The following is a 19,939-nucleotide window of genomic DNA, read 5'->3' as shown; positions in this document are numbered from 1 at the left end:
TGTATACATAAATTCACATATATGTATACTCTGAATAAAGCTGTGTGGGTTTGCAAATTTATAACTTCAACTCACAATGGCTAATGCATATTGAGCAGGTACCATGTCTCAGAAATGACTATGAGCCCAGAAACATTTGTGAACTGTGAGATGTACAGTACATTTTTTGATGTTTCCGCTCTGCTGATGCCTTCTCTTCTCCCACACCTTGGTTGTTATAGTGACCTATATTCCAAGGACCTCAACCTCTACTCCATCATCCCTCCCCAGGATCATCAGAACCACATCCACTGGTCATACCAGTCAGTTTTCCACAGCTGTCATTCATTCTCACTGAATTGGCCTCTATCCTGCTTCCCATAAAAACCTCAGTAGCAATATGACTGCTCCCTCAAGGTGGCTTTTGTGCCTTCCCAGGGGAATGACAGTAATATTAATTAACTAACAGAACCAAATTAGAAGAAAGCACATATTCGCCTTCCCATTTTACTAGGGAAACTTATTTCAACAACACTGTTGTTTGGTGATCTAATTCAAAATATTGACTAGGTTGGGCGCGGTGTCTCACACCTGTAATTCCAGCACTTTGGGAGGCCTAGGCGGGGGGATCACAAGGTCAAGAGATGGAGAACATCCTGGCCAACATGGTGAAACCCCATCTCTACTAAAAGTACAAAAATTAGCTGGGTATGATGGCACACCCCTGTAATTCCAGCTACTCAGGAGGCTGAGGCAAGAGAATCACTGGAACTCAGGGGGCAGAGGTTGCAGTGAGCTGAGATTGTGCCACTGCACTCCATCCAGCCTGGTGACAGAGTGAGATTCCATCTCAAAAAAAAAAAAAAAAAAAAAGAAGAAAAAGAAAAAGATTGACTAGTGATGTGACTTTTTCGGTCCAGTAAGAGAAAAGTCAGGGTTATGGTGGTGGTTGTTGGATGATTCTTGCAGGCTAGTGGTTTATCCTTGATAATTGGAAACTATTGGAACATCATAATCTCCCTGAGCAAAACAAGCTTTCCTTAAATAGTTGAAGTTCTTAGGAGTTTCTTTTGTGATCGCCCCTGTTTTGTATTTCACATACAAGCTGCTCCACTGGGAAACCAATGTTTGTCACAGTCCGACCCCACTCAATCTGCTTAAATGTAATTCACACTGTTTTTTGTTTGTTTGTTTTTAATAGCATGTGACATCTGCTTCTTTCTTTCCTGTCCTCACTGCCTTTGACATGAATTTTTTCCTGTTGTCCTTCTTGTTTAACTACACATCTCTAGGAAACCTTCCCTGCCTACTCCAGTCATTATTAAATAAACACTTTCTCTGAACTCTCTGTGCATACTCACTTTATACACCTGCACACTTCTTGTAATGCTAGCAAAAAAAAAAAGGCCCCCAAATTTTCTTCCTATATAGAAACTCATATAAGCAGCCATCAATCCCCATCATAATCCTTGTAAAAGTTGTAGCATTTCGATTTCTGTTCATGGGAAAAATAAGCTCAAGGATCAATTTCTTAATATTGACATGTGCTTCTGAATAAACACACTAAATGGTTTCAAAATCTGTTATTACACGACTATAATCTATTCCTGAAGCAACAGCAAACTGCCATGAGCTCTACAGATTTAGCCAATTGTTCACAGGCTGGGATATTAGCAAAAACTCATAGTAACACTTGAAATATATTCAGAGCCCAATTTTATGTGCAGTAAGTTTTCTTTAAATTTTTTAAAACTAGAATACTATTTTTGAGACAAGAACAGGACACAAGAGTACACACTGTACAGATACCTACATCAAATTGTTTCTAAGAATACATGAGTTAATTCCAGAACTTGGCTTTCTGTGCCTTAGATGGGACTCCGAAAAGTCTCTAAATTGGGTCTCGTATAGAGAAAACCATGTACTGATAGTTAAAGAATATCATATAAATGAAAATCTCATGAATTTTTGGTGTAAAGAATACCACCAATTACCTTCTCATTGTTTGCTTTAGGCTTCAAATTAATTCAACAAACATTCAGGAAACACCTATTGATTTTTTTTAAAGGCTACCGTGCTAGGAGCTGGGATTATAATAATAGAGGCAAACTCCCAGCCATCAATGTGCTCACAGTCTAGTTATGAACACCACTAAAGAAAAGAACACATGAGGGTGACATTTCCAGCTCTAAGGCAGCGGAAGATATGTATTATACATTTTTTGCATACCCTTCAATCAAGAAATAAAAAATCTTCCCGTGCGACCCTGTGCGAGAAGCACTTGTGTGGTTCTGTCTGGCAGGACCACCTCCGTGTTGAAAGTTCCCCCAAACAGCTGTGCCCAGCAGGGCAGTTTCGTTGTGGTCTAGGGAAAGAGCAGGGTCACACTAGCCACAGTCAGGGCTGGAGATTTTTGGAGTCAACTCCCCCAAAGGCAGGGGTCTACTACTTTATTAGGAAAATGGAAAGAAAAAAGGGAGGGAAACAACGTGCTCAAGCGCCCCCACCACATTCTGATTGGACCCAGTTAAGCATCTGCATAAAACAATAAAATGAGAAACACTCCTAGAGGTGAAACTCAAAGGTCAGCCTCTGGCTGTGCTGGACGATGGGGGTCCGGCCTTCCCTTCCCTTCCGAAGTGATGGAGTCCTAACCAAGAGAGATTTTTTTTTTCTGCGAAGACTGGAAACCCAAGCGGATTCCTCTAGCTCCAGGGCAGCGAAACCACTGGCAGCGGACAGGGGGAGGGAGGTCGGTGTGCGAATTGCAACCCTGCGATCCGGACCCAGAGCGGCAGCCACGCCCCTCCGCCCCCCGCGCGACCCCGGGCCCGCGGCACGCTCCCAGCCGCGCGGTCCTGCGCCCCCGCCCCCGCAGGGAACCGCGGCGCGCACAGCGCGGCCGGAGCGCGCACCCGGCACTCACGCTTCGCGGCGCTCAGAGCGCTCAGACCGCGGCCGCCGCAGCCGGCGAAAGAGGCAAAGTCCCGCACGGCGGCCGACAAGCGCCTCGGCTAGCGGCCCCGGCCCCACCACCGCGCGGCTTTCTCCGGATTACTCCTCTCTCGCTGTCTCTCTGTCTCTGTCTCTCTGTCTTTGTCTCTGTCTCTGTCTCTCTCTTTTACACACACACACAACACACACACAACACACAAAACACACACGCACGCACGATCTCACATCGATCTATACACTGGAGGATTAAAACACAACAAACATTTCCCTCGCGCCCCCTCCCTCTCCACTCTGAGAAGCAGAGGAGCCGCACGGCGAGGGGCCGCGGACCGCCTGGAAATGCGAATCCTAAAGCGCTTCCTCGCTTGCATTCAGCTCCTCTGTGTTTGCCGCCTGGGTGAGTGTGAAGAGCTCGGTGGGGTCTCAGCTCCGGGGTCGGTGGGATGCGGGCGGGGGATTTCAGCATGTCCGTGACTTGCCGCCGCCGCCATCTAGCCAGGAGGAAAAGGGGACCGGCCACTGGGCTCCCACGGAGCGGGCGGCCGCGCGGTGCAGGCAGCTGCGTGGAGTGTGCGCGCCCCTCCCCGCCCCGCGCCCTCGCCCTCGCCCCTTCCATCAGTCCGCCGGGGTTCGTGCTCCGGAACCCGGGAGACAGAGCTGGCTGGGGCTGCTCGGAGCCCTGCCGCCGCCGTTCTTCTCGCCTGTTTTGCAAAGTGTAGAAATCGCCTTTTAGAGATACGTACGAAGATAAATAAATGACCAAAAATACAACTGTGGTGCGGGGCTGCTTACTGTAATGTCTTTTTTGCTGTTCACTTTTATGCTACAGGTATGATGGGCTTAAATGAAAAGTATACGTGTCTGATGTGAATTGCAGACTCGCACACACACACACACACACACACGCGAAAGGTAGTAACAGGAACAAGCACCAACCTGACTTTTCAGGGTTTTTTATTGCTTTCAATTTAGTCATATTCAAGTCTGAGCAGTTACTTTAAAAAAAAAAAAAGTTCAATCAAAATCTCTAGGTTTTGCCAGTGCTGCCAAAGTCAGAGGAGAGCTGCAGGTTGATATATTTATTAATAGATTTCATCTTTCATCCACACCCTCCAGGTTACATTTAAAACCGAAACTGCATTCTGAAATAATCAGTTTAAGCATTGTCTTTACCTGCGATGCAGACTCAAGTTTTCCAGTCATTTTCGAGAAGTGCAAGACTGGACTTTTGCGTTTTATTAAAGAAATGCCTTTTTTCCTTCATGATTTTCCATCAGGATGGAATGTAATAGGTTTAAGCATTAAGCTGAAAGTTACAAAGTGTGCCTCGCTTTGTGAGTACACATATTTAATTCTTTTCAGTCAGAGGCTCCCAATTTTTAAATTTTAGCTGGTTCATATTAGAGTAGTTACTACGCGTACATTTTCTTCCAATAGATGGTGCTGCTCTTGGCACAGTAACCTTAACAAACAGAAATCATTTTTAAGTTCTAATAAATGAGAATTACATTGCACATATGGTGATAATTACCAACAGACCACCACACACGGACATAATTTAAATTTCAAACGCTTTATGAAAGTGCTCAGGGGTGGTGTGATGCACAGTAGACACGTAGGACATTCAGGCGAATCTCTGGTACCCGTTGATTCTAAAACCTTATAGTCAATTCTGGAGATGGGAAGACATTTTTGAAAAGTACTGTGATCATCAAACACACACCTGTTGAATTCACATTTCTGTTGTATATCTATTTTAACAGTAAAGCCAGGTCTTCTAAGTACTTAAATAAGTTAAGTAAATATCACAGTAGTGAGGAAATAAACCAGAGTATTGCTTTGTCTGTCTTCAAAGCCACATGCCCAGAGCCCAGAGTATGTTGTGGATCCTTTTGAAAAAATGTTGAGATAAAATTCACACATCATAAAATTCATGTTTTTAACATGGTTCCGTGGTTTTTAGTATATTCATGAAGTTGTGCAGCCATCACTACCATCTAATTCGAGAATGTTTTAATAACCCCCCAAAGAAACCCCATGTTCATTAGCAGCCATTCCCCATTCTCCATGACCCTGGCTCCTCACAACCACTAATCTACTTTCTGTCTCTATAAATTTGCCTATCCTGGACGTTTCATATAAATAGAATTATGGAACATGTGGCCTTTTCTGTCTGGCTTTGTTCACTTGGCATAATATTTTCAGTTTCATCCTTGTTATAGTATGTATCAGTACTTCATTCCTTTTTGTGGCTGAGTAATATTCCATTATGTCAATATACTAAATATACCACATTTGCAAAGGTTTTTCTCTGTAAAGCATTATTTGTAGCCTACTTTTGGTTGTATAATTTTGTCTGTTGAACATTTTCTTTAACTCTTTGATGATGTAAAATTTAAGTGTAAAGAATTTAATTAACCTTTAAAGACTCTCACAAGCTTATGTAATGCTACTGAATGTAAGCTTGCATTGGAACTCAAAGTGAATTTTGTTGAGTCTGAAAGGTGACTGATTTTGTATCCCTCACCATGTTAACAAAGTTGGTCTTTCACATAGTTGCCAACAGGCTGATTTGGAGCGATTGGCAACATCAAGTAGCATAAATATCTTGATCTTGGGGCAGCATGTTTTGAGAAAGTGAGGCATATTATCTTCAAATGAAAAAATTAGGCTCCATTTCAATTATTTTTCACTCAGCTCTTACTTCAGTGTTTGTGGATGTGTTTACTGCTCATCTTCAGTTTTCTTGGAGCCAGTGAGGTAGCCTGACACATGTAATAAGTGCTTAGTAAGGGTCTGTCAACTGACTGAGGCTTGCTGTACAGGAGGACAGCTCAGTACAATTTGAATATTAGACTGCTGTCCTTAGCATTATCCAGGAACAAGTTATAGAGTTCATGAAGATATTGATTATTGGCAATTAAGAATGTCTTAGTGATCAGATCATATCATTTTGTATCTAGTCCTGATGTTTTGAACTGGACATAATAGACCAACTGCTTCTTTCAAATAACTCTCCAGAAAAAAAAATTTACTAGAGTATATGAACCATAACAAATTTTTCTTGACCCACTGAACAGGTATAACTGATGGGAAAAGCTGCAGTGGCTTTCCTGTAAGGAGGCTTAACTATGAGTCATAAAGGAGAGGTAGATATTTTAAGAGCTTTTAAGGAATAATTTCTTCCAATTAATGAGAGAATTCAGAATCTTTGAATTAAGTGAGTTGTAGTGCTGTAAGGTACATTAAGTTCAAATGTTTAGGTATTACTATTAAATATGTAATGAATCAGATTCTGAACTTTTTAGTCATGTCTTACTGCTTTAAGAGCCACATTAACAGCAAATTATACCCAACTCCTCTGCAAGAATTAACTTCTTAATTTATGCTGGTTACAGTCAGTGAAATTTAATATGTTGTGACTTTGAGTTTGGTCTGTTTATCGTCTGAAAACAAATGTAACCATATATATAAAATATTCATGTTTTTCTCCCAAATAATAACTATTCTCTATTCAGAAGATTAATTACTTTTGATTGCAGAGTTGCAATTTTCTTTATTTCATTTCTCTCTCCTTTTTACATATATTGTGGTTACTTCCACTCAGGGAAGTTTGCCATGAGAAATCATTTCATTGATGAATTCATTTCTACTCTCATGTCTGCACTAGAGATTTAAGATCTTGCCTAAAATTTTATGTTGTGGGAACTTTGCTTCTGGCAAAAACTCAGGTTTTTCTGGAAGCACAAGCTGCATTTTCTCATTCCCTTTAACTCCGAAAAGATTTGAGTACTATCTAACGTGAGAGATTTGCTTGACCACCCATTTGCCAACCGTTCAGACTGTGGCGTGGAAATGGAACCCCTCAGTCAGGACCAGAAGACTTCAAAGGAAGGCATCATCAAGAAGATGAGCCTGTGTTTTATTTTCAGTTACCATTTACTCAAATGTTTACCAGGTGCAGTTTCAGTGCTGAGCATCTTAGGCACATTTTCTCATTTAATTCTCCTCAAAACCCGTTGATATTGGCATTTTTATTGTACACCTTTTACAAATGAGGAAACACAGTACAGAGAACTCAAATAACTTGCCTAACATCGCACATTCTGATTCAGCCTGTGTAGTCCTTCCGACTCCAGAGCCTGAGGCTTTTCCTCTTTTTATTTCCAGGATCAATTTGCTGTTTGGCATTCACTAGCTTGCTGACATGCAACGTGATGGTACATTTCACAGTCCCATTTGCTTTCCTGAGGATCCCTTTCATGATTTTTCCAAGTGCTCTCATATTACCTTTTTGTCCTTTATTGAAAATTAAGGCTTAATTTACATTTTTTTAGTGTACCATCTTGAAAATTTTCACAAATGCATATGGTCATGTAGCATCCACTGTGATCCAGATACAGAATAGTTCTAGCCATACTGCTTTAATTACATTTAATACTACTTTAACTACATTTAATTACATTCACTAGTGTTCATAAGTGCCTGACATCTGCAAGGCACCATGCTAGGCACTAATAATTCAGCTGTGCATAAACACATACAGACTTAATACTCATAATGCCAGCAACCTAGCTAATCTGATTCAATCCCGCAATGAAAACTTTCTTTAAATTTAGTTTTAAAGATACTTTCTCTGTTCATAACTAGTTGAGAATACGTCTTTTCCAAATACCTCTTAATGTTTTGAATATGTTAACTCTCAAATATTTTAAAATGCTTCCTGCTTCATTACGAATTCTAATGGTAAAAGTCAGAGCCAATTTAAACAAGAGAAATATGTGTGTATGTATCTATATGCATATACATAAATGTATATATATATATACATCTGTGTGTATATATGTATATATATGCATATATGTAAATGTGTGTGTATATGTGTGTGTGTGTATATATATATATATATATGTGTGTGTGTATATAATTATTTAATTGTGTTTCAACTTTTAATGTCTTATTGAGTTTAATTCCTAGAAGGAACTTCAGGTTACAAAAGGAAACCAATTTTTCTCTGTGTTTGCAATTCTTCAGAGACATTTATAACATATTGTATAGAAATTAAAGAAAGAAAAAATATCATATTGCACAATCTTAAAACACTTGCATTTTAGAAATGTCCTGTTTAATTCCATAGCCACCAGGCAGATGTAGCTATTTAATTTAAAATGCATTAAAATAAAACAATTCAGTTCCTCAGTCACACTACCCACATTTCAAGTGCTCAGTAGTCTGTGTGGCTAGCGGCAACCACATGGGGCAGTACAGATATGGAACATCTCTATGTGGGCAGTGCTGTTTTGGGACAACAACAACAGAAAAACCATTGGTAAAATAATGATTGATGGGACTCATGAGGAGTTGTCAACTCAACAAGAAAAATTTCCAAAGTCATTAAAATTGTTTCAAGTGTTTATGCATGTGAGTTATTTATGGTTTGGATTGTGTTAGCCTGCAAACATCCTAGAAACATGATGGGGCCTTTGGTAGAGCAACAGTAAGTGAAGAGAGTTCAATGGCCACTTTGTGGCTTTTATGGACTGAGGTTGAATGAAAGAGATTAACCACCAGTGCCACCAGTTTGGGAGTGAATGCTCTGCTCCCATAGCACATTTTCCATAATTTGTTCTATTATCCATTGTATTGTTTTTCAATGACTTGACTAAATTATTTGAGGGTAAAGAATTCATTCTTAACATTTATCATTCATTCATTGTTAAATTCATTCAGTGAAGAATTCAATGAAAAATCCAATCACCATTGCATTGTTAAACTTAACACTTAAAGTAGGTGCCAATAAACCTTTAATGTATAAGATCATAGGAAGATTGTACCATTAAGCTTCTTGGAAAAAAAAATAGTTGGTTGTTGTTGAGAATGACCAATTTTCACTGTTCTTTTCCTCTTTTGATTATGATCTCAGTCTGGGAGTAAGGTCAGCATTCACCTTGACCTGTCCATCTTTAATGTCACTTCTGGTACAAGAACTTTACTTTCATCAATTCTCCCAGAAATACACGTAAGCACATAAGCATCCTCTGTGAGGCTGGAGCTGTCATTAAGGTGATCGATGCCTGCACAAGCATCACATAGATCCAGACACTATCAGTGCATGGAAAATAAAGCTCCTGTGATTGATACTGAATGTGTACTTACAGAAGCAGCCTTGAGTGAGCTTTTAGTTCTAGATGAGTTGGCACTAATTAGTTTTGGATACCTCCCAGGGGACCAGAACTTCAACTCAGTTGGTGTGCCACTTTATATGTGTACAAGTGCATGTGCCTGTGCTGCTCTGGTGTTGGGGAGGAGAGGGCAATGGCGGAAGCAGGGTGGTCAGTAATGAGAAATAAAGTATCCTGAGCCCATGAAGACTGTATTTTCAGTTAGTCAAAGCTATCACATTGGTTTAAGTCTTCTCTAGTCGGACAGGCCGTAAGAGATAGTGGCACGAAACAATTCTGAAAACCAGGCAAATGATGGGAAGTGCAGTTTCATCATGTGGATGTATATGCTTTTGGAGTTTGTCTATAGTTTTATCATTAATCCTAGAGATGATGCGCTGCACAAGTTTAACTCTGCACATAGCAAATATTTGAACTGAGTTGAATTCAAATGGAATGGGGCATGGAATTAGTTAAAAATCTTAATAGGAGTCAAAAGCAGAAAAAAGATGATCTTCTGTTAGGATCATTGCCTGCCTGCCATCCTTCCTCCCTCCCTCCCTCCCTCCCTTTATTCCTTCCTTCGTTCTTTCCTTCCTTCCTCTTTCCTCCCTTCTCCCTTCCCTTCCTCCTTTTTTCTTCATTCCTTTATTCCCTCCTTCTTTTTCTTTTTTTGTTTCTATTTTCTCTTCAGCTTCACTTTCTTTGAGCATGAGTTTAGGATAATTAAGTAAACTTAAGTTTGCTCAGCACCTTGATGAAAAGTTTGATAAGGAAGAGACGAATGCTATTTGAAACCATTAGTTAAAATATTTTTACTGTGTTAATATCATTTGGAAGTCTTCATAGTTAACATAATTTTTAAAGTATGAGTTGACAGATGTTTCTGCCTAAAAATTTGAGTGTGTTAAAATGGGTTGATTGTCTTTTTTTTTCCCTTTCTGATACTTGCCCACAGATATTAAAGTAAACTTAATTATTCTGGGTACTGGTTAATGTGAACTTTCTGGCCGTATTCAGTAAGTACAAGTCAGTTTATGTGCATACTAACGGGATATTTTTTACAAGTTTCCTTGGAAATGTAGTACTTAGGTATTTGGAAATAATTTGTTAATTAGCAGGAAAGAAGGACTTTCTGTTAACATATCTATAACTATGATGAGAATACAGATATCTTCCTGCTCTTGGAGAAATATTCTACACTCTCTCTCTGCCTTCCCTTTAGCACTTACTGGATAAATTTTGTAATTTTTCACTGTCACCGACTGCACTGCTTATTTCTTGAATCCTAAAGCTCTAATGTATTTACCTAGGGATGGATCTTGATATGAGCTCTTTTCTCTGAAATGATTAACTCTTTGAGTAGGAATAAAATAAAATATTGCTTTTTAAAATGACCACTTTAAGCAGAGACCATAATAATCAGAGTCTTGATTGCATGATTAGAACATGCTGACCAGATATAAGGAAGTTCCTAGATTTTCTGATGGTTTTCATTCATATTGTCATCAGATTAAAAATTATTTCCATTCTTAAATTTTTACCTGCTTACATTCTGACACATTTTCTTGAAGAGGATATGTCAAGGTGGTCGTGTCTCAGATGCCACACACATGATTTTGTGCAAAATCATGATCTGCCCAAAGGAGCATAAGGATATCTTTGAGGAGCATGTGGAATATTAGTGTCATGTGTGTTTTAGTGCACAAAAGTGCTGACGACCATTTATCTAGGGCAGTAGTTCTCAATTCTGGCTTCTTTTTGAACTTACCTGGTGTTATGGACTGAATGTTTGTGTTCCCTCCAAAATTCATATTGAAGCCCTAGCCTGCCAATGTGATTGTATTTGAAGATAGGGCCTTTGGGTAGTTAGGTCATGAGGGTGAAGATTGGATGAGATTAATACCTGTATAAGATTAGTACCTCTAGTACTAATGAAGATTGGATGAGATTAGTACCTGTAGTACTAGAGATTAGTACCTCTAGTACTATTGAAGATTGGATGGGATTAGTACCTGTATAAGAGATTAGTACCTCTCATAGATGAGATTAGTACCTGTATAAGAAGAGAAAGAGATGAGAGTCCTCTCTCTATCCACCATGCAAAGACACAGCAAGAAGGCAGCCACCTGCAAGCCAGAAAGAGAGCCCTCGCCAGGAATCAAATCTGCTGGCCTTTTGGTATTAAACTTCCCAGCCTCCAGCTCTCTGAGAAATAAATGTGTTATGTTAACCACCTAGTATGTGGTGTTTTGTTATAGCAGCCCAAGCTGAATGTGCACCTGGGAGACTTTTAAATCATACTGATTCCTGGACATCAAATCAAGTACTTCATAATGTATGGGTGCTGAGCCCAGATGTAGACATTTTCCTAAAACTCTCCAGGTGATTATAGAGCACAGCCTGGGATTAAAACCACAGATTTAGGCCAACTTCATGACACTGCTAATCTTAGTTCATTTTTCTTAAGGTGGAGATATTGGCAAGCTTTATGCTGTCCTAAAACAAACCTAGTGTCACAAGACAAAGGTCCTGGAAATTTTCCCGTCTCTCTCTCTCTCTTCTTAAGGCAGTTTCAGTTTCAGAGTAACCCTAGAAGTAGGAGTATGGTCTTCGACCTCATAGTCTTTGAAAGCCAGAGAAATGTCAGGAGGCCAGGCCGTGTTGGAGTGGGTCTAAAGATTCAATTCTGTTAGCAGGTAGGAGGATAAATGAACCAGCTTCCAAGATGGGGACTCTAAGTGGCATTTATCCAGATATAGGCACATAATATCATTCATTTCATCAATGATACATATTCTTGTTGTTCTTTGTTATTTATTTTCTTTCCCCATGCATAATTTGTTGGAACTTGGCTTTTTGTTTACTGTTATGAAATAGATATTAAGATTTAGCTATTGGTTTTCCATTTTAGCAGCTTATGTTTTTTTGTGTGTGAAATTACTAATCAAGTCTAGGCTATTTCTTTTTACTATATTTGAAAAGCACCAAGAACTCCATTTACAACCAATAACTCAGTGCCTTTCATTAGCCATAACAATGAACTTTTCTAGGTGTTTCAAATAACTCCTTTAATATACTTATTAGTCATGACACAAGTACAAATTAATTGAATGAGTCTTTATTGAGCATCTTCCTTGGGATAAATATTCCTCTGGAGAGACTATTCTTCTCATGGCCAGCTGAACTTTTACAAGATAGAAAGATGCAAACATAAGTAGGTCTCATACATGATGGAGTTTCTGGCATATGAGAGTGTGAGTTGTGTGGAGATATATTTCATCTTAAATTCTTGGAAGGTTTCTAGTAGGTGATGCGGTATTGGGTATAGACCATGCAGGATGAATGGATAGAGCTTCAGGTCACCATGGGAGCAAAGGGCATCAGAAGCCTTAAGGTGACATGCAGACAAACATGGACTGAAAGTGAGAACCTGGTAATTGGAGGGAGAGGACAGAGGGTAGAGGGGTATAACAGTAAAAGGTCTCAAATGGTCAATAGGGTTTAGAATGGCCGACTGAAGAGTTTTGAGTTTGAAATCTATTCATTATACAATGGGAAAGTACTAAAGTGTTTTCATCTGTGAAATGACTGGACTAGATCTCTTTATTTTAGGAAGATAACTCAGTTATCAGAGCATAGGGTGAATTGAAGCAGAGGAAGACAGGGGATTAGGAAGCTTGGTTAAAGCCTCTTTTTTTTTTTTTTTTTTTTGAGACAGAGTTTCACTCTTCTTGCCCAGGCTGGGCAAGAAGTAATATACTCCTTTAATAAGTATATTAAAGGAGTTAATGGTGTGATCTCAGCTCACCACAACCTCTGCCTCCCAGGTTCAAGCAATTCTCCTGCCTCAGTCTCCCAAGTAGCTGGGATTACAGACATGCACCACCATGCCTGCCTAATTTTTGTGTTTTTAGTAGAGATGGGTTTTCTCCATGTTGGTCAGGATGGTCTCGATCTCCCAACTTCAGGTGATTCGCAAGCCTTTGCCTCCCAAAGTGCTGGGATTACAGGCGTGAGCCACCGTGCCGGGCCTGTTTAAAGCCTCTTAACATGGTGACAGTCACAGTGGAAATTTATAGATCATTTGGGATGTAATAATATCATCCTCTTTAGTGAATTCTTGAATGTTTAACAAGCACCTTCGAATACATTACCTCACTTGATATGAATGTAATTGGTATAATTGGTAAGACATTGTGCCATTCTCTGGAGTGAGTCACTGGTGATCCTCAAGGGAGTATCTTCCCTGGGAAGGTGAAGATGTAGCATGGAGCACATGGAATGACAGAAATATCCAGGAAGGAAATGAGAAGGCAGCAAATACATACAATTCTACAGAAGTTGATAACTTGGAGGGAAGAAAGGAGAGAAAAATAGAGGATGGTTGCTTGAAAACCTGCTTATTTATTGAATGGTAGAACTCTAAATTGTTAAGACAAGACCGGAATTGACGCTAGACATTTTCTCTGAGTGGATTAACTCAGTGCCTTGAGTAGCAGTAAGAGGAAATAGTGCTGCTTAAAATGATTATTTTATTTAGAGATTAGAGTCACAACCAAAACAAGCAAACATTTTTTTTTTTTTTTTTTTGAGACGGAGTTTCGCTCTTGTTGCCCAGGCTGGAGTGCAATGGCGCGATCTCGGCTCACCGCAACTTCCGCCTCCTGGGTTCAGGCAATTCTCCTGCCTCAGCCTCCTGAGTAGCTGGGATTACAGGCACGCGCCACCATGCCCAGCTGATTTTTTGTATTTTTAGTAGAGACGGGGTTTCACCATGTTGACCAGGATGGTCTCGATCTCTTGACCTCGTGATCCACCCGCCTCGGCCTCCCAAAGTGCTGGGATTACAGGCGTGAGCCACCGCGCCCGGCCTAGCAAACATTTTTTTAAAGGATGGATTTGAGCATATTTATAGCTTTAGTTTAATATTATCAAGTGCTCATCTCAAAACGACTTACTTCATTCACCTTTCAAACCCTTTTATTTGTCCTTTCTGCAGTGAACACATTTACTATCGTGACAGTCAGCCAGCAGTCTGCCAGTATACAGCCTTCCTTAACCACAAGTTTAGATTACTTGAAGGCCATCATATTTACGTCCATAATCTAGTATCTTTGTAAATTGCTTACAACTTTATTAACATAAAGTTAACATCATTAATTTTAGGAAAGAGAGAAGGTAGCAGCTGTCAAGGACTGAAATGTAAGCATATATTTTCTTATGTAATGAAAAAATATGGACATGTTGTGCTAAATAAGAGTTTAATATAAAACTTTTGTCTATTTTAAAAGTATGACTGAATAGATTTTCAATAGAAATGTTTGGGTACTGTGAAGTTTCCTTTGAGATACCTTTCAGAGTGAGGAAATGGCATGTGATGTTTTATATATGTAAATACATTTACATAAGTATGTTATATGGAAACATATATGTATATGTGCATATGTGCATCTATATACACACCTAAAAAAGGATATATATATAAATGCATATGTTTATGCACATATATACACAAATGCATGTATATATTTTATTGTATATGCATTTTTTTCCTGCCTTTAAAAATTGATATTGCTTTATTTTGAATGTTAAAAGATTATATTATTTGGGAACATTATTATGTTTAATCATACCATATATCCTGGATATTTTGACCCTGACAGTTTCTTTCCTCCAACATAAAGAAAGGACAGAAAGAATTCAGCTTCTTTCTGTGAACTGAATTCACTGCCGGCCCTCTCCAAAGGGTTTGGGTCCAGTTAGAGCAGTGAAACTCAGTTCAGCACATGTTTGTTGAACGTTTTCTGTGTGCTCCACACTGTGCTTGGTCTTTTTAATAGATACTTTTTGTCTTTGAAGAGTTAATCTGGTTACAGATACCAATTGTACCCTGTACAATTGGCAGCATACCAGAAAATAGAATAATGATGTAAATGTTAGACTATTTGGATATTTTAAGTCTGTGGAAAGTCAGAAAAAGGAAAGACAAAATAAAGACATAAATTTATTTTTTAAAACGTCTCTGACCATATGAACAACACGTCTTCCTTTTGAACAGGGATGAACCATTTGCAGTTGCATTCAGTATTATGATCCTCTTTCGTGCCCCTCCCCATCATTTTTGCTACATTTCAAGAAACATAAAAATAAGCCTATATTACTCATTTTAGATTATTTACCTAAGGAAAGGCTTGAATACAGAAGTTTGTTGGTTTTTGTCTCTACTCTAAAATGCATTTAGTGTTCCTCAGCATTCCACTTTATCATATTCAGATAATTGTGTAAGTAGGAAAAGAGATAAGCATAATGTGTATGTTAAAACACTCCTCTTGTATGTCCTGTTCAACACCTACCACTAGAAAAATGTCACATCGTTTCCGCAGTTAAGTCTTTCCCAACTTGAGTCTTAATTTTTGGTGGTGGCAGCTGCTATTTTGCCACAAAGGTAAACTCTTGGTGCCAAAATTTCAAAGAATGATTTAGGATGCATATGATTCTTGGCCACTCTGGAGAATTTTGAACATGGATGGCAATGCCGTCTGAAAAATGGATTCCTGTGAAAGAAGCACAAAGAGCGAAATCAGGTTTGATTAGAGTGGCTAGTGGATGTTGCCATTAAGTCCTTTACGTTACAGCACATCGTAAAGGACCGTCCATCCCACAAGATGTCCATCCCACAAGAATGTATCCAATGATGCTTCTGTCTTATCTGTGAATCCAACTTATTTTCTTCCCAACCTCTCGTTACTTTTTAACTATTCAGTATTCTTGGCATAAGAAATCAAGAAAACACAAGATGCTCCCATGTTTCTAAATAAATTATTCAAAATTTTATACCAAACCCTCCCCACCCCCAAAAAAGGCAAAATGCCCATAAGAAAGTATTTTGATTCCCTATTTGGAAGGAGCTTTTAAGACATCCTCTTTTACTTCACATTTTAAAATTAGAATTCTACAGCATCTGTCAGTTTGGAGGGGCAAAAACACTTATAATTTTTACAAACACGACAAGAAACTAAGTTGTACTAGACTTGATGGCATTCAGGCAAGCGAAGATCCCATATTTAGCCAGTCTCTCTACTGATGATAAAAGGCCTATAAACCCTTTTATGCTGAGACAGATTGGGTCTTCTACTGGTAGAGAAAGTGTATCTTAATGCAGTGAGTTTTCACTCATAAATACATGTGAGTGCTGGCTTTTCAAATGTGAGGCTTTGAGACTATAGTACACAGTCTGCTGGAGATGTGTTGGGCGATTGCACTACTGGGGAAAATGCACTGAAAATAGGTCATCAAGAAAAAATTGATATAGACTTTTTTGTGTGGAAATAATTATGCTTGATTATTGCAGTCTGTTACAATTCAATATGCCAGACTATGCAGTTTCAGTGAGAAAATATTAATATGTGCACATATAATCCTACTTAGGATTTGTAGACTGGAGTTTAAGTTCCTACTGATTAATCCTTACAGGGTCTTTATCTGTTCTTCAGTTATAAAGAATAAAAAGTTTTTGCATATCATATATGTTCTTGTTCATTCACTTAAAAATACCAAACACACGTTAGTTCATCAAAAACACAGCTGAAACATTTCACTCTACTAAATGTAATACACACACACACACATGCACAACCATAAAAATAGGAACAAATCCATCTACCATCAAAGTAGGAAATCTTCACCAGCCTGCTTTCTTGCCAAGATGTATACTGTTCAATAAATGCTTTATAGTTATTACTTATTTGATAAATTATTGCCTAAGGCCAATGCTATCAGACTTTTTGCAAGTTTGTAGCAATGACTATTGAAATGATTTAAGGAACCAGATTCTTAGGGCTTTCCTTTTACATAATATGTTTCTGTAATTCTCAGAAAGCAATTCTTCTGCAACTGACTTTAATAACAAAACACAGTACAGGTCCCCATCAGTGGAAACCTTTGAGAAAGTGATGAACAAAATTTGTGTTTTTCCTACTCATCAGGGGAAAGGACCTGTAGATTCTTGTGAGTTTTGATGTCATATGATGCTCTTACCAGGGCATGCAAAGTGCTTCAAACCTGAACTCAGGCCACTTGTCCAGCTTTACTTGAATCTCCACGTGTGCTCCTCCCCTTCAGCTCAATCTCTTCCTTGTCTTGTGGTGGATTTTGGCCCCACGCATTCCTGTTGTCTTTTACTGCATCTGTGAGACTTTCTCTGATACATCATTGACCCCTTCCAGAGGAAGGGAAACATCTCACCCATGATGGCACAGCACTCATATTGCATGTCAGTCATTTCCATGACTATATCTTCAAGGAATCTAGCCTTGTCAGGAGATATAGCCACTGGGCTCTAAAGACTTCTTGCTCATATAGTAGGTGCTCAGTAAATATTTGTGGAATAAATGAGTGAGTGAAATTCCTTCAAAAGCAATCACTTGAAAAATAGAAAATACAATAATTTCTGGCCAGCCAAATGTTAAACGTTGCTACCACCTCAACTAATTCTGTATCCCTATTTGGCAGAAGAAGCAACTTAAGATCACATTTGCAGCATTTGGAATTAGAATTCAGTTCACCCTCAAATTCACTCAATCCCTCTTATATTTTTTTAAAAAAGGTAAACAGAAAGTAGGTCAATCAAATCACATTCTCATTTTAACAGGTCCAAGAGTCTATATAGATTTTGAACTGAATTGGCACACAATCATGGACAACTTCCTAAGGGCTTTACTCTTGGCATTCAGAGTTTTAAGAAAGAAAATTAAGTGATTGGAATAGAGTACAATAGTGAATGCAGAAGAAGGGAAGAGAGATGACTGTGGCCAGAAACATGAAGAAAGAGAACTATAAGTGTCTTTATTCTAAGTAGCGGTGGGAGAATCTACTTTTTGGCCTGCACAGCGGATGCACCATTTCTATGGGTAAGTTTTCCCTGTGTTTCCTGTCAAGTTGGGGTTTTAATGAAACAAAAAGATACCGGATCCCTCTCGCTAACACCTCTTCTTCCCTCCAACACCCCAGCCAGTGCTAGCCAAGAGCATTTCTCTCGGTTCCTTTTATCTCTTTCTACCAAGAACAAGATCTGAGATATGTGAGATCCTGTTTGATTCAAGCTTGGAGAAAGCACTGTCTGTATATTTTATAGCCACTGGTTACCTGTTGCTTTCAATAGATGTATTGTCAGCATTTTATCATGGATTGAATGCTTTAAAATATTTAATCAGCATAAAAGATTTGTAGAGGAAAAGCTATTTTCCTTAGAAAAGAGAGCCAGTTTTTTTTTTTTTATGCTTCAAAGTCTTAAAAAATATAGGAATATTAGAATTATGCCCTGCCCTGCTTGGAGGGTTTTGAGTGGCATTCTGAGGCCATACATTTTGTGTCAAGAATCAGTTTCTCTTCTTTGGGTTGCTAGCATTGTTTAGGGTATAGATGAAGAGTTCCCGAATAAGACATGTAAAACTGTAAGAGACTGTGAAAAAATAAATTGTTAAAATAAAAGTCTATCAAGATGGGGCAAATGTTTAGAAGAATACTGTCAAAGTTAATGTTCTGTTCAATAAAAAAACAGCTGAAATAGTTATGAGACTAATAGCAAATGGAAGTTATTTAGGCAAACTTCTGTAACTTCCCAGATCTGTGAAAAACTATAAGGAATTCCGATTCAGAAAACATTCATCCCAATCAGAATTAGAATCAGGATAATGGATCCACTAAAACATGTAATCGCTTACACTGAAAGAATAGCCATTACTTTTAGCTTAGGATGAATTGGACTAATATTAAATAATAGGTGATTTAAGAAATTATTTTGAAATGTTTCTTTTAATATGCCAGGACAAAATGGAATCATTATAATTTAAGAAATGCATAATTAAGAAAAAACAACACATCTGAGGAAAGTAATTACAGTGCTCAGACGTTAATTAAGAGACACTAAAAAGCAGACTATTTGTTGAAATAGTGATGTTTGATAGACTATTAGCTATGTTATTAGACATTTAAAGGTTATTATTTTATTACATAATAGCTAAAAGCAGCAGTATTTGACCTAATGAAGAATTGGCAAATAGCCATAAGCAATGATTAAGGTTCCTGTGAGACTTAATTTGGATAATCATGTTTTAAAACACAATTATATAGGGAATGAATTAAATTCTTGATCTTTTAAAATTATGAACACAGAAAGGAATTAGATAGGTTTAAAGTTAATTTTTTAAATGAATACTTTTATCCCACTTTCAAAAGGCTTTATTTTTTACAAAAATTATGTAAAATGAGGACTGAGTCAAACATTTCAGTATGAGAAGCTTTGCACGAAATTTAGCCATTATACTTGTGGTCCTTTGGAGGCAGTATTAGTCATAAAATTATGTTTAGTCTATGTATTAGGATAATTTACTTTGACTTCTGAAATTTTTGATAAGGAATTATCTTTTGTGCAAAAGAATAAAGGGCTGTAAAATATTAGAGAATGTAGACAAAAGTACCGTGAATTACTTTAAAAGGACTTCCTACATACTGAAGCAAGGTTTTGTGTGAATGTTTACAGCTGACTGTCATATCTTTAGTTACAAAATTCCATTTTTTTTGCATTATATCCATTCATAATTGAAGCATTGATGTTTTCTTTCAAATGACTGGCTTAGCATAAGTTAATCAGCAACTGTGGTTAAAATAATGGGCGTTACTAACACGCTGTTATTTCTACCATTAGAAAAAATAATACAAAAACCAAAAACTTCTCTCTTGACTTCTGCCACATTTCTCCCTTCCATTGCCTGCTAAACTTTTGGGAAGAGTTTTCTATAGCCACTGTCTACATTTTCTCTTCTGTCCTTTGTTCCTGAACT

At 38.3% G+C, this 19,939-nt stretch overlaps 1 protein-coding gene across 5 annotated transcripts in view; it reads left to right on the top strand.

Moving 5' to 3' along the window:
* The first annotated feature begins 2,857 nt into the window (after positions 1-2,857).
* Positions 2,858-19,939, top strand: part of PTPRZ1 (protein tyrosine phosphatase receptor type Z1) — a 190,459-nt gene continuing 173,377 nt past the window's right edge. For all 5 annotated transcript variants that reach the window (XM_032276161.1, XM_032276160.1, XM_032276159.1 and 2 more), the window contains exon 1: positions 2,858-3,331. In XM_032276161.1, coding sequence (XP_032132052.1) covers positions 3,274-3,331 — 58 coding nt within the window. In that variant the 5' untranslated portion in view covers positions 2,858-3,273. The remainder of the gene's footprint in view (positions 3,332-19,939) is intronic.

The sequence above is a fragment of the Sapajus apella genome, unplaced genomic scaffold (genome assembly GCF_009761245.1).
Source record: "Sapajus apella isolate SASKATOON/1434 unplaced genomic scaffold, GSC_monkey_1.0 scaffold7, whole genome shotgun sequence".
NCBI classification, from domain to species: Eukaryota; Metazoa; Chordata; class Mammalia; order Primates; family Cebidae; genus Sapajus; species Sapajus apella.
Note: the sequence above shows the minus strand (reverse complement) of the source record. Positions and strands in the feature narration are given on the sequence as shown.